The sequence below is a fragment of the Camellia sinensis genome, chromosome 4 (assembly GCF_055761805.1).
Source record: "Camellia sinensis isolate YWXY chromosome 4, ASM5576180v1, whole genome shotgun sequence".
Taxonomy (NCBI): domain Eukaryota; kingdom Viridiplantae; phylum Streptophyta; class Magnoliopsida; order Ericales; family Theaceae; genus Camellia; species Camellia sinensis.
In genome coordinates this window covers 119,501,217-119,514,453 of record NC_138964.1, presented here as the reverse complement: position 1 = coordinate 119,514,453, position 13,237 = coordinate 119,501,217, and the positions used below count along the sequence as shown (strand labels likewise).

The 13,237-nt window shown below is 29.4% G+C and overlaps 1 protein-coding gene across 1 annotated transcript; it reads left to right on the top strand.

Moving 5' to 3' along the window:
* Positions 1-9,919: 9,919 nt before the first annotated feature.
* Positions 9,920-12,797, top strand: HP6 (histidine phosphotransfer protein 6). The gene is made up of 5 exons (XM_028212128.2): positions 9,920-10,325; positions 10,455-10,588; positions 11,187-11,330; positions 11,530-11,602; positions 12,407-12,797. Exons 1-5 carry the CDS (start codon positions 10,257-10,259, stop codon positions 12,458-12,460), a joined length of 474 nt encoding a protein of 157 aa, XP_028067929.1. The 5' UTR covers positions 9,920-10,256; the 3' UTR covers positions 12,461-12,797.
* The last annotated feature ends 440 nt before the right edge of the window (positions 12,798-13,237 follow it).

The following is a 13,237-nucleotide window of genomic DNA, read 5'->3' as shown; positions in this document are numbered from 1 at the left end:
CGTGTCTTAATTTCACTTTTTTATCTTCCACAGCGTTTTTCAAATAAACGTTGTCTAAAAAACGTGGTTGTAAACCAATTTTGTTGTAGTGAGTTGAATAGTAATCGATCTTTTTTGTTTTTAAAATGTCACAAAGATAAGATGACATCTTCATTAGCAACGAATGCTGAAAACGTTTGTGTTTTAGCAATGTTTTTCTGGTTTATTGTGGCGTTTTAAAAGTGCCACTAATTCTAAAATTTATTGTAGTCGTTAAATTTTGGTTTAAAAACTTAACGAGTTTAAAATTATATTCAAGTTTAACTTTTTTTTTTTTTTTTTCTTTTATATTATAAGAAGTTGATTTCAAATAAGTTTTTAATGAGTCAAACTAGAGTAACTTGATTTTTTTATAAAACATATAAACTTATAGAATTGAGTAGTAGGTTATTCAAGATTGACTTAAAAACTTAACAAGTTTAAAATTGGCTTTAAATGTGACTTGTTTACAAATTGAGCTGAACTTGAACGAATTTTTAATGAATCGAACACGAGTCAAAATTCAAGTAAGTTAATTTGTTTAACGGCCTTACTTGTGTGTATCTATTTTTTGTTAGAATTTCTTACATTATTGACTATTTAGTTTGACATAATTATTCTAATATTTATAAAATAATATTTTTTACTGATTAAAAATATTAAATTTGAATTACAATTAATAATTTGCAGTGTTAAATAGATGAGCCACTACAACAATCCTGGGAGGAGCCAATCTTAGAGGTTGACAATGAGGCTATATCTCGAGCTGTGGGTCCACTCCCTTCCCTAATTTATGAACTTAAGCAATTGCACACACGTCATTATTATAAGTACATAATTATGTCTTTATATAATATTTTTATTTTAAAATAAAGTACTCACAAGTATTTAAAATTGCTAAAATACCACTATAGTACAATTTTATATAAATTTTAGGAATAATTGCTGAAAAGGGCACACTCATGGCGCCATATATTATTTGGTTTAAGATTTTTATTTATTTTTATTTTTATTTTTTGGTGATAGAGACATGTTAAATGAAATTGTTTGGTGAGAAGAACATATTATTTATTTATTTATTTATTATTATTATTATTTGTTTTCAATTGGACCACACTGTCGAACAAGTCACTGGCAGAAAGTTCACTAGATAAGTCACCGATGGCAACGGTTGACAGTGGCTGGTGGTAGTGGTAATAATATGGATAAATAGGTAGATTAGGTGGACAAATAGGTGACACACGAACCAATAATGGGATGACACGTAGACAGATAGGTAAGTACAAAATAATCTTTCAAATTATAATTATTTTTTTAGCCCCAAAAACACAGAGTTCGGGCCTATTAGTTTAAAAATTTATAAATGAACCTATGGCCTAAGACCCAAAATTTTATGTATAAAAATTGGTCATTATGGTATATACATCCTTTACGAGGGTGTGTACTACAAGTGTCATAACTAAGGCTTGGTTTGACATATTCAGAAAAATTTAAAAAGTTAAAAAGTCATTATTTTATTTAAGTCACATCATTTTATTTAAGTCACATCACCTCTCTACTACATCACTTCAAATCCAATCCATATTTCATAAAAAGTCAAAAAGTGTACTTATTTAGAACATCCCAAACAATCTTATTTTTCTTTCATAATAAAAAAAAAGAAAAAAAAAAAGAATTATAATCAAATACCACATAAGATATAATTAATTTTTTTCAAATCATAGCTAACATTATAATAGGTTATAATAAATATGACAAACGTCATTGGAGTATATGGTATACACCCCATTTGGGAAGTGTTATAGAATTTCCCATAATTAAATTATTTTTCAAACTGCTTTCATATGTTGTAGCTTCAAAATCCAAGGAATAGAAGGAGAACAAAACCCCCAACATTTGGAATTTCAAAGCTAAAAAGGGAATAACAACAACAAGAGTGTCTGTCAACAAAGAATAAATTAAACCTATTTGAAGAACGGTTATGCTACAGACCCCACTGGGGTCTACCCCCACTGACCCCCAGTGGGAGGTGGCAGCCCCTCATTTGTCCAAACACAAAAAAAAAAAAAAAAAAAAAATAGTTTTTTTTTTAACCAATGGGAAGCCACCATTCATGACCCCCAGTGACCCCCACTGGGGGTCTGAGGCATTTTTCTTTGAAGAAAGTGTTTGTTTTGAATATATATATATATATATATATATATATATATATATATATATATATAATGCCCAGTGCAACAAAGCACGGGAACAACAAAAGCGTGATTATGAAGTCTTATGTTAAATTATCAGAGCATTAACATAGGTTTAATCATCTCCTAAAAGTACTTCGTTTTTATTAAACAAAACATTAGTTATAAATTTGATTCATCTCCCAACACTTTGCTTACGTCAATCCAAAGCATGCTTCTTGGCCCCCACATTTTTTTTTTTTTTTTTTTTTTTTGGTTTCATATGAACGGGCTTCTTTGTAACTTAGTGAATTTGTTCAAGAACATTTGAAGTCACTTAGACCACTTCTTTGACTTCTAAATAATGGATGTGACCAGCAATGCTGGTTGAAGACAAAAGGTTTTGAGTAAATTAAAATGGTAGTCTATATATTTTGTTATTTGCATCATTTTAATTTAAATAATTTTAATTAGGGAAATATTATGGTACACATCCTTTAAGGGATGTGTATCATATATACCTTATAATTAAAAAAGAGAATGATATAATTTTATACTTTTATGAGTTAATAACTAAAAAGAAATATCATAAACTAAGCACAACGTAAAGTATAATTAAAGAATTTATGAGTCATAACTAATATAATATCATAACTAAAGAAGAAAATAGTGTAATTAGGGATGCATATGGTATCCCCTTTTCAACGGTGTGTATATTATAATTTTCCTTTTATTTAACTCAATTTTGACTTTTAATATTCGATTTTATGTTAATTTGGTCCAAATGATATCGCCGTTGAGGTTTTTGATAAAAAATTATCATTGAATTGATTGATGTTAGATCATTGAATTAAACAAGTTTATAATTTTGCTTGGAAAAGTATGACACATTCTGTTAATGGACGCATTTGCATAAAAAAAATTCTTACAATTAATCAATTGAAGTAATTTGTGACAAATTAAAAAAATTAAGCCAGTTAAGATCATTTGGTTGAGTTCTAAATGATGATGTGACCAACAATGTTACCATGTTTCTAAATGAAGGATGTGACCAACAATGTTACCATGTTCAAAGATGCCTGAAAAATAGTCAAAAGATAAGTGTGAACCAAACCACTCCCCCCTCATTTTTCTAGTCACCTTTTATAGTTAGAAACTCCCTAATTTTTTTTAAGGACGTAAAATTATAGGAGATGAAATACCTAAGTGCATATGGTGACAAAAACACATTTAATAATTAATTTTGATGAAAAAAAAAAACTATAAGTTATTATATCTTTTTGATTTATTTGTTGTTTATTCCTTGCTTACGTCTGTAGGAAGCATGCTTTCCAAATGAGTAACTCGAGGTTCTATAAACAAATGAATGAATTATCATGCCTACTTATCTCAAACTAAATTAAATAAAACTAAACTAAAGCTATGCCCATGCATAGATTATTAAATGCATGTACAACACCCCAATTGTGTTTTTTTCATTCAGTTTCCTTTGTGTTAGACCATTCATTGAAAGATTGACACCTTTATGCTGTATTTCGTCGATGAATTTGATGAAGGATTTGAAAAAAAAAATGAAAAAGGTAGGTGAAATGTGAATAAAACATATCTATATTTCACCTAATTTCACACATTTTTTTCTTTTCCTTTTCCAAATTCATTCCCAAATCCCCCAAACAAACACAACATTATGGTTTGTTTAATTAAGTGACTTACATAATCCCATTCCCATTTCATCACAACAATGATGCTAACTTATTATTATCATTATCTATATTCTAAAAGTCAGAAAACTTGAATTTCAAGAACTCAATTTGATTGAGTTTGTAAAACTTGTTTTTGTTTGTTTGTTTGTTTGTTTTTTTTTTTAAACTAGCTTGGCAAAATTAAACACAATTTATGATGTTTCAAAATTATATAAATTACTTTTGCCTCATATAAGAAAATTTTAGTTTTTGATTTTTTTTTAGAAAATATATAATGAACACTCAACTAACAATGCAACTCGGGATTGAACACACCCAAAAGGAAAGGAAATAGAAAAACGAATTGGACAACTTTTTAGTTAACACTCTGCAGATTTTTTAGAACAATTTGCTACTAGTATTTTTATTTATTTACTTTTACAAGGTTATTTGTTAAAAACCTTGAAAAGCATGAGTGTAATGGATCGTATTTTGGCTAAGGGGTTGTTTGGGATGACCTAAATAAGTATACCTTTTGTCTTTTTACGAAAAGATGTGCAGAAAAGTAGAGAAATGATGTGATGAAAAAAAGATAAAAAGATAAAAAGTGTGTACTTATTTAAGATAGCGAAACTTAGCCTAAGTTTGACACAACATAAAAAAGTTAAAAAGTTAAAAAGTCAAAAAGTCACTATCCTATTTAAATCACATCATCCTATTTAAATCAAATTACCTCTTTACCACATCACTTCAAACTCAACCCATATTTCATAAAAAGTAAAAAAATACACTTATTTAAATCATTCCAAACAAATACGAGTAACAAACCTCCATTGATTGATTATATTTAATGTTTTATTATGTATGAAATACGTCGGGGTGACTCCTATTTACCCACAACAATTTTCATATATTACACTTTTGTGTTCTCAAAATTGTAACTAAAAACATTAATTCCTCTCAATTGAAGCTTTGACAAGAATATAAGAATAATGTTATTAAATAATAATAAAATTTAAATACACTCATTTAATTCCAATTTACGGTTCAAACGAATTATGAAAAAACATGCGTACATCTAGAGAGCATGATTGTTGGCTAGATTAAGGCCTCGTTTGGCAAGTATCTCTTTTAGTTAAAAAGTCAAAAAGTTACTAAAAAAATCAAAAAACCAACAACTCATACCAAAAAATCAAAGATTATTTTTTTTCTCTACTTTTTGCACATCTTTTCGAAAAAAGCCAAAAAATAAGCCAAAACATACTAGTTTTTTTCACATCACATTTTAGCCAAAAAATTAAAAAATTACTTAAAAAGTCTATTCCTAAACGAGACCTTAGTATGAGTATTAGTTTAGAAAGGTAAGATAAATTTTATTTATTTAACACTAGTGTAGTATACTAAATCTATAAGATTATATAAAAATTCTTTTATATTCAAAATAACTTTGTTTTTTTATGTAAAATAAGGGCCAAAATAATTTTCTCACCTCTAAGTCTATATAATTGAATTAGCAATACCACATTCCCTTATTGGAATAAAATTTTGTTGTGTATTTTTATGCTATGTTTCGTCTGGAAATTTCGGAAGGAATTTGAAAATGAAAAAGAAAAATGTGTATGAAATTATGTGAAATGTAAGTATATTTTATTTATATTTCACTTATTTATTTTATTTTTTTTTTCAAATCTCCCAATCAAACACATGTATAAATTTTCTCAAATCCATTTGGTAGAGGTGGATTCTCGAGCATCGTCCAGACCCATACTATTTATTTTATCCAACACCTTATATCACTGAAATAAATTTGATCAATTTAATAATTATAACATAAGCAAATTATCGTGTTTGTGATAAGGGATATGATTGAGACCCCCTCAAACTTTCACCCCACCACCCCGACACATACGTGGGGGTTAGAGATTGGAAGAGAAGAAAAAAAAAAAAAATTGACCAATCAAAAGTAGAGGTCATGGGGTGACCCCCAAAAGGGGTCTGAATATTTTTCCTTGTGGTAAAAAGGAATTTACCTCCATTTTTAGGCCTTGTTTGGTATAATTTTAAAAAGTTGAAAAATTAAAAGTTATTATCTTATTTAAATCATATCACCTCTTTATTACATCATTTCAAACTCAACGCATACCTAATCCATATTTTATAAAAAATCAAAAAAATATATTTATTTAAATCATCCCAAATCACATCTTAATAACCCTCTTGAGACAAAAAGTTGAGGGTGTCACAGCATATTCACTAGTTTTGGGTACGGGTCGAAGTAGTAGGCAAAGCTGTGAAGAGAGGGCAATGTTTGCCGGGGGCTCAAACAAACCCTCCCAAACTTCAAGGCCAGCAGCATGGTGAGCTGCAAAAAGGCCAAAAAAGAAAACAAAAATTTTCTCGAGAAAAAAAAAACAGTGAGAGAGAGAGAGAGAGAGGAGTCAGAGAAAAAGTGAAAGAAAAGTGAGAGTGGAGTGTATGTTTGGCAGCATGTAGAAAAGGAAAAGAAAAGAAAAAGAAAAAGGAAGGCTAGAGACAGAGAGATTGAGACTGAGAATACCGGCTGCAGTGAGTGTCGGGTGGGAGTGGAGAAAGGAAAACGCCGCACCTGCAGAAAAAGCAGACAGCACGCGGGAAGGTGGCGGAGGAGTACGGGCAACAGCACCACCCCTCACCACCACTACTTACTACCCACCACCACCACCGCCTTAACTCACCCATCCTCCACTTTCTGTTTTGTTTTCTGGGTAGGACTCTGTAGGTCTGGTCCCGTTGATACCCCACATTCACCTCGATCCCTTCCACACTGCACACGCCCCCTCTCCCATTTTAGATTAGTATATTTCTCTCCCCCCCCCCCCCCCCCCCCCCTCTCTCTCTCTCTCACTACAAAGTCGTATAAACTACTACCCCCATATAGCAATAGGGAAATGATAATAGAAATTTATTTTTGAGTAATGATATGATACCGAAATCAATATGGGGTTCACATTAGATAAAATTCTTGATTGGAATTTTAGGGCTTCTAATATTTTTTTTGGGTATTTTTTAGGCTTATTTTTTAAATTAAGTAATATAAAAAAAATAATTATTTGATGATTAGAAAATATATAAGAACGATAATTACATGTTTTAATAAACTATCACATTATTGAATTTTAAAAATGAGTCCGACTTTTGAGTTAAAATAGCATTACTCATATCTGAGGTTGAAAACAAGCCGAACCAAATCGAGTTTTTGAGTGTTTAAGTTTATTTAATAAGAATTAGTCAACTTGAGCCAAGTCGAACTTAAATAATCGAGTTTTAGCTGAGCTCAAGCCAACTCGATTACATGAACAAGTAGAGCTCGAGCCTGAAAAAAATTAATTAATTTATTTATTTAACAATATTTATATGTAATTTATGAGCAAAATATATAACAATATTTATATTAATAGTAAATTTGATCAAATATGTAAATTTTACACAAACAATCCTTTTTTTTTATTTGGTCATAGCAATTTGCGCTATGATTAGTGGAGGTAGATTAAATATTAGTCTTTTGTATTGATAATAATCTTTTTTTTTTTTTTTTTTTGAATGACTGTAGATGATAATCTTGATAATATGTAAAAAAATTGGACAGTTCGGTCCGTTAAGTCAGTCACATGCCTTACTCTGATGATAAGATTTGTCTATTTAAAATAAGGAAGATGCTAAAAGCACTTCTTAAGATTGTTGGCGTTGCAAAATGTATAAAAAAAACCATAAATATATATATATATATATATATTTAAATTTGTAAAATGTATATTATAATCTTAAATATTTTAATATTATTTGTTTCTTATTGACAAGTCTTAATACTACTATTAGTAAGAGCATTTGTATTAGGCTGACTATTATGATTTTAGGATAAAATTTATTTAAAAAGTACAAAATCATTCTCCAATAGTCTTACAGTAAATCTGTAAAATTTGTCATTGTTGCTGTTCACAAGTTATACAATAAATTGGCAAGAGATCTTTTCTTTTGAGAGTAAATGGCCGGACAACTGCTGCATAATTATTAAATTTATTTTTAAGGAATATGACATTGCAATATACATAAATAAAATAAAATTAGCAACTTCTTTTACTGCTATGCTTTTTAACAATACAAAATAAATATTTTATAAAATTTAATTTTTAAAATAGAAAGTCTAATATAGGTGTACATACAAAATATGTTAGTAAATAAAATAGAAAAAGTAAATAAAAATAATTTAGCTAAAAATTTATTAAACCTAATACGGATGCTTTAATACCTTAAAATAGTCCTTAAAAAAAAAAAAAAAGACCTTAAAATAAAGACAAGATGGATATTGTTGTGGTGGACCGTGTAGTTCACGCCATATGTAGCACGTGTTTGAGGGTACATTAAAGGCGTACACTATTTGTCATATGCGAACTCACTATTATCTATCTTGAATTTATCAGAATAATACTATGCCTCTGTTTGGCAAGTTGATTTTCACGTTTTTTTGGCTATTTTAGCTACAAAAAATAAAATAGGTTATTTTAATCATAACAAACAAAACATCACATCTAACCTATAATCATTACATACTTCTCTCACAAAAAAAGTCAAAAAAGCCAAAAAGCCAAAAAGTCCTTCCCAAACCAAGCTTTTTAGCCCAGGCTAAAATAGCCAAAAAAGCCAAAAAGCCAAAAAGCCAACCTACTTCCCAAACCAAGCCTATGTGATTAAAATTAAATTGGTATAATATTAAGTCTACAGTCTCGTTTGAGAAATTGTTTATTTTAATAGGTTATTTTAATTTTTGATTATTTTAGTAGGTTAAAATATTTTTGTTTGAAAGAAATGTTAGGTTTTTTTGTAGTTAAATGTGATATTTGTGAGAAAAAAAAGTGAAATGATTATAGATTTAATGTGGGATTTTGCCTTATTGATTATTTTAGTCTATTTTGTCTTTTAATAAATTTTAGGCAAAAAACTAATTTTTGGCTTCCCAAACACCCCCATATAGAATAAATATGAATCACAAGATATTAATTCTAAATAATTTTTGAGTAATTAAGTTCAGATTTGTAATATTACTATTTAAAAGATTGATTATTTGGTAGTTTTAGAATATTATTAACCCTTCAAGGATTAGATTACAATTTGTGTAAATTACACTGACGTTTCCTAAGATTTGATCCAATTACATCCTATTCCCTAACGTTTTGGAAATTACATTTCTACCTTTATAGTTAATAGTCTCATTTCACAAACCTCCTATTTATATAAAAGGTAACAACTTCTACTAGAAAAACATAGGATATTACATTGAAAAAAACAAAAAATAAAGCAAAGGAAAAAAAAATAGAAAAAGTAAAACAAAGTAGAGAAACGAGAGAGTGTATGAGTTTAATATTTTCATTCTGTCTAAATAATTACAATGACTAGGGGTCAATGTAATTTTCCAAACGTCAGAGATAATATGTATTAAAGTCAAATCTCAAGGAGTTTAAGTGTAATTTACCCTTATAATTTTAAGGATTTATTATTTGGTAGTTTTAGAACAATATTATGTAGACTTTGGGTTTGGCCTACTGGTATCTAATAGCCACATCTTTAATGTATGGTGAGGGGAAAGGTTAGGGATTCAAGCTAATAGAATAACGGTGACTTTTTTAGTTATAATTTAATTTCATTAACAAAACTAAAATCCTACAATTTAATTTTACTAATAAAATTAACATCCTACAATCTTGATCAAATATATATATATATATATTATGCACAATTTAATGAAAAATAATAGAGACTCACAATTTTAAAATAATAAATTCACTCACAATAAAGATGATTCGGCAAACAAGTTGAGTCTTATATCATTGACTATATAGTCAAAGTTTTATTTATTTGTTTGTATAGATCTCAAATATTTTTTTCTTTGTCTTGTATAAATCAAATAAAAGTGAAATTGGGACGCCGGACCACCAAATAATTTTCCTTTTTAAAGTGGGTTGGACACAGGGCAGGCCCATCCTATAAATACGACCACCCTGAACTCAGCCTTCCCTCTCTAAAAGGACACGAAGCCTTCAAAAACACTTTCAAACTCATCATCAATCACTCCTGTAAAGCAATCTACTGTAATTAAGTTATTGCTTAAATTTAGCCTACATATGTGTGAAACTGTAGAATAGATTTAGTTGCTTCCTAATTTATTCTAAGATTTCAGTATATATATATGTCCTCAGCCGAACAACAAAAGAACAATTGATTGAGCTCTTCAATTCAATCAATCTATTCATCCTCAGTGCTATTGTTGCTTCTCTTTCTTTCTTCTATTCTATCCAAAAGTTGTTTGTGGGGATTGAAGAACAAAGTAGCCAAGACGGGTCTGCCTCTGTGGATGCTCGGGTTGAGCATGGATCGGTTGCGAGATGACATGAATCGTTTGCTCGCCCTACTCTTTCACCAGGTAACTTTCAACCCTCAATTTTTGTTTTTCATTTTTGTTGCTAAATAGGTGTTTGTTTATATAAATGTGATGATTATAGTATAGTGGTGATTAAGAAAAGTGTTAAAATGTGGTTATTTGGTGGGTTAGGGAGTGTTGGATGAGCAGTTTTTGCAGCTACAACAGCTTCAAGATGAGTCCTCTCCCAACTTTGTCTCTGAGGTTGTCAACATCTACTTCCATGAATCTGAGAAGCTCTTGAGGAATCTCAGAGGCCTACTACTGTAACCACTAATCTCTCTCTCTCTCTCTCTCTCTCTCTCTCTCTCTCTCTCAGACTCACACACACCGTGCACATTGTTAAACCTGTCTTAGCAACTTAACATACTTTTTAATTTTGGTTTACGGGTTTTTCTGCATTTCTATAGTGATTTAGAAAACAGCATAAATTCCAAAAAAAAAAAAAAATGCCTAAAATAAGTAATAATTACCAAATTCTTTCTTGTGTAATTAAAATTATACTAAATTTGAATTTATACCCACAAACTTCATTTTCAAATTACTTTTTCAGACCTTTTAACTTTTTTCTTTTATTTTGAATCAAAACGTGTTTCTTTTCATATCCTTTACATGAAGATAGTTTTAAATATTAGCTGATTTTTTTTTTTTTTTAAACTTTTGAAAATTCATATTCATTGCTATATCTTTTAATATGGTTCCATATATTTTGAATTGAACAATGATATCCTACATCAATTTCGTACAAAATGATATAATTTTTTTATTTTCAAGTCAAAACTCATACTAATACTATTGTTGTAATAATTTAAAAAAAAAAAAAAGTCATTAACATATGATAATTTATGTATGGTGAGGAAACAGGCAAGAAAGAGAGTTTTCGGACTACACAAAAGTGGGAATCCATTTGAACCAGTTTATGGGGAGCAGCTCTAGCATTGGTGCCAAAAGGGTCAGAAATATATGCGTTGCCTTTCGCGCCGCTTCCGAACAGAATAACCGAACTGCGTGCGTCCTCTGCTCTCTCTCCTCTCTCTTCTTTTTTATATATATATATATATATATATTTTAAAACCCTTTTCAGAGCAAGGGTGTGCGTGTGTGGACTGATCGAGAGTCCAGAGCTCCTATTTGTTTTTATAAAAATAAGTTTTCATTTCTGTTTTTGTTTTTGATTTATTTGTTTATTTCTGCATGTGGGTTACAGATGCTTGCGAGCTTTAGAGCTGCTAGAGCACGAATATTGCTATCTCAAGAACAAACTCCACGAACTCTTCCAAGTAAAATATCTCATACCACCATTCATTACATTTACATTACAATTCTAAACTTATATTGCTTGACTTCAATCTTGTTTCAAATAACCACAATCTGGTTTTAATTAAGGAAAAATTACATAGCAGTGGGAAGTTGAGAAAAATATTATATATACATGAAAAATTTATAATTAATATTGATAAAATTTATTTTTAATTTATAATTATTTTTCAAGTTTTACATTGATCTGAAATTCTCCCTTTAAATAACCTCTGATACTTACCGATTCAAAATTTTGAACTTTTAATACTTATATTCACTAATATATTGACTGATATCAACATTTTAAATATTAACCATTACATATGTAGTAATTATAACCTAACAAGATTTTAGACTTTTAATATTGTTATTATATATCGACTGATAATACTATCCAATATTGACTAATATATGAATATTTTGCTCATATTGATGCATATCTTGATACCATTACTTCAAATTATGGATGGCATTATCCTATATCGGCTAATATCTTACTATATTGCCGACACGAAATGATATCAAGATATGTATCGATATTAATGATACAATCATAATATTAGTTAATATTAGATAGTAACAATTATATATCAATGAACATTATTGAAAAGCTAAAATTTCAATACATGATGGATATCATATGCAACAATTGATATTTAAAATATTGATTGTTGCTACCATATCTTTGCCTTTATTATAGTAATTTCAGACCATCATTCCAATTACTCTTTGAGAAGTTAAATACTATTGAGTTAGTACTGAATAATTATCATTTCATGATGCAGATCGAACAGCAAAGAGCTCTGGCAACTGGAGTTAGGTACCCAATGCATAACTAAAAACAAGACATCATAAGTCCCTCTAATATTGGATCACACTTATTGATTTCGGCTGATCTCAACTTATCACTAGACATTCGGATTCTTAGTTTCTTTTGTCTCTTTGTCTTGAAACAATCACACAGTTATTGAATTACATAATAATTTTTCAAAACATAATTCAATAATTATGATTGTTTTGAGATTAGAGAACATAAAATTTGAAACAGTCAGTCATGTGGAGGAGAAGAGGAAGAAAAAGGGTTGACACTACTGTCAAAGGTTATGTTCTTTTCTTTTTGAAGTAGGGGTGTTTTTTAGTGTTTGCAATGTGAGATGTATCTGAAAGCAAATAATGTTTCTAAAAAATGGGATACATGAATGGTTGTACTTTGAAGCTGCATTTCAGATTCTGATATCATTTCTGGAGATTCAGCTTTTAATGCTTAATTAGGGCTTCTTCTTTTTTTTCCCCTCATGAAGAGTCACTTTCTAATTGATCAGAGAAACGCATCTTTTCCACCTGATTGCTGAAACTCTCACTTTATTGTAGAGTCAGTCACTCAATCAGTCAATCCAACAAAGCAACCTATCAATCAGAAGAAGATTCTAATATAAATACACTGCGATTATTAATGAGGTTCCAAATCATTTCGCTTTACTGGTAGATTTGTGTACTTTTACCATTTTACCCTGGAATGATGAGAAATATAAGAACTCTATCAAACTGAACCCATTTATTCAACAAAATACTGTACCTACCTGTGTAGAGTATGGTCCAAATTGTTCCCCAAAAAG

Coding starts and splice junctions, on each gene's coding strand:
- HP6 (XM_028212128.2), top strand. CDS start 10,257: ATGCTCGGGTTGAGCATGGATCGGTTGCGAGATGACATGAATCGTTTG. Junction 10,589..11,186: donor AATCTCAGAGGCCTACTACT/GTAACCACTAAT, acceptor GTGAGGAAACAG/GCAAGAAAGAGAGTTTTCGG. Junction 11,331..11,529: donor GAACAGAATAACCGAACTGC/GTGCGTCCTCTG, acceptor TGTGGGTTACAG/ATGCTTGCGAGCTTTAGAGC.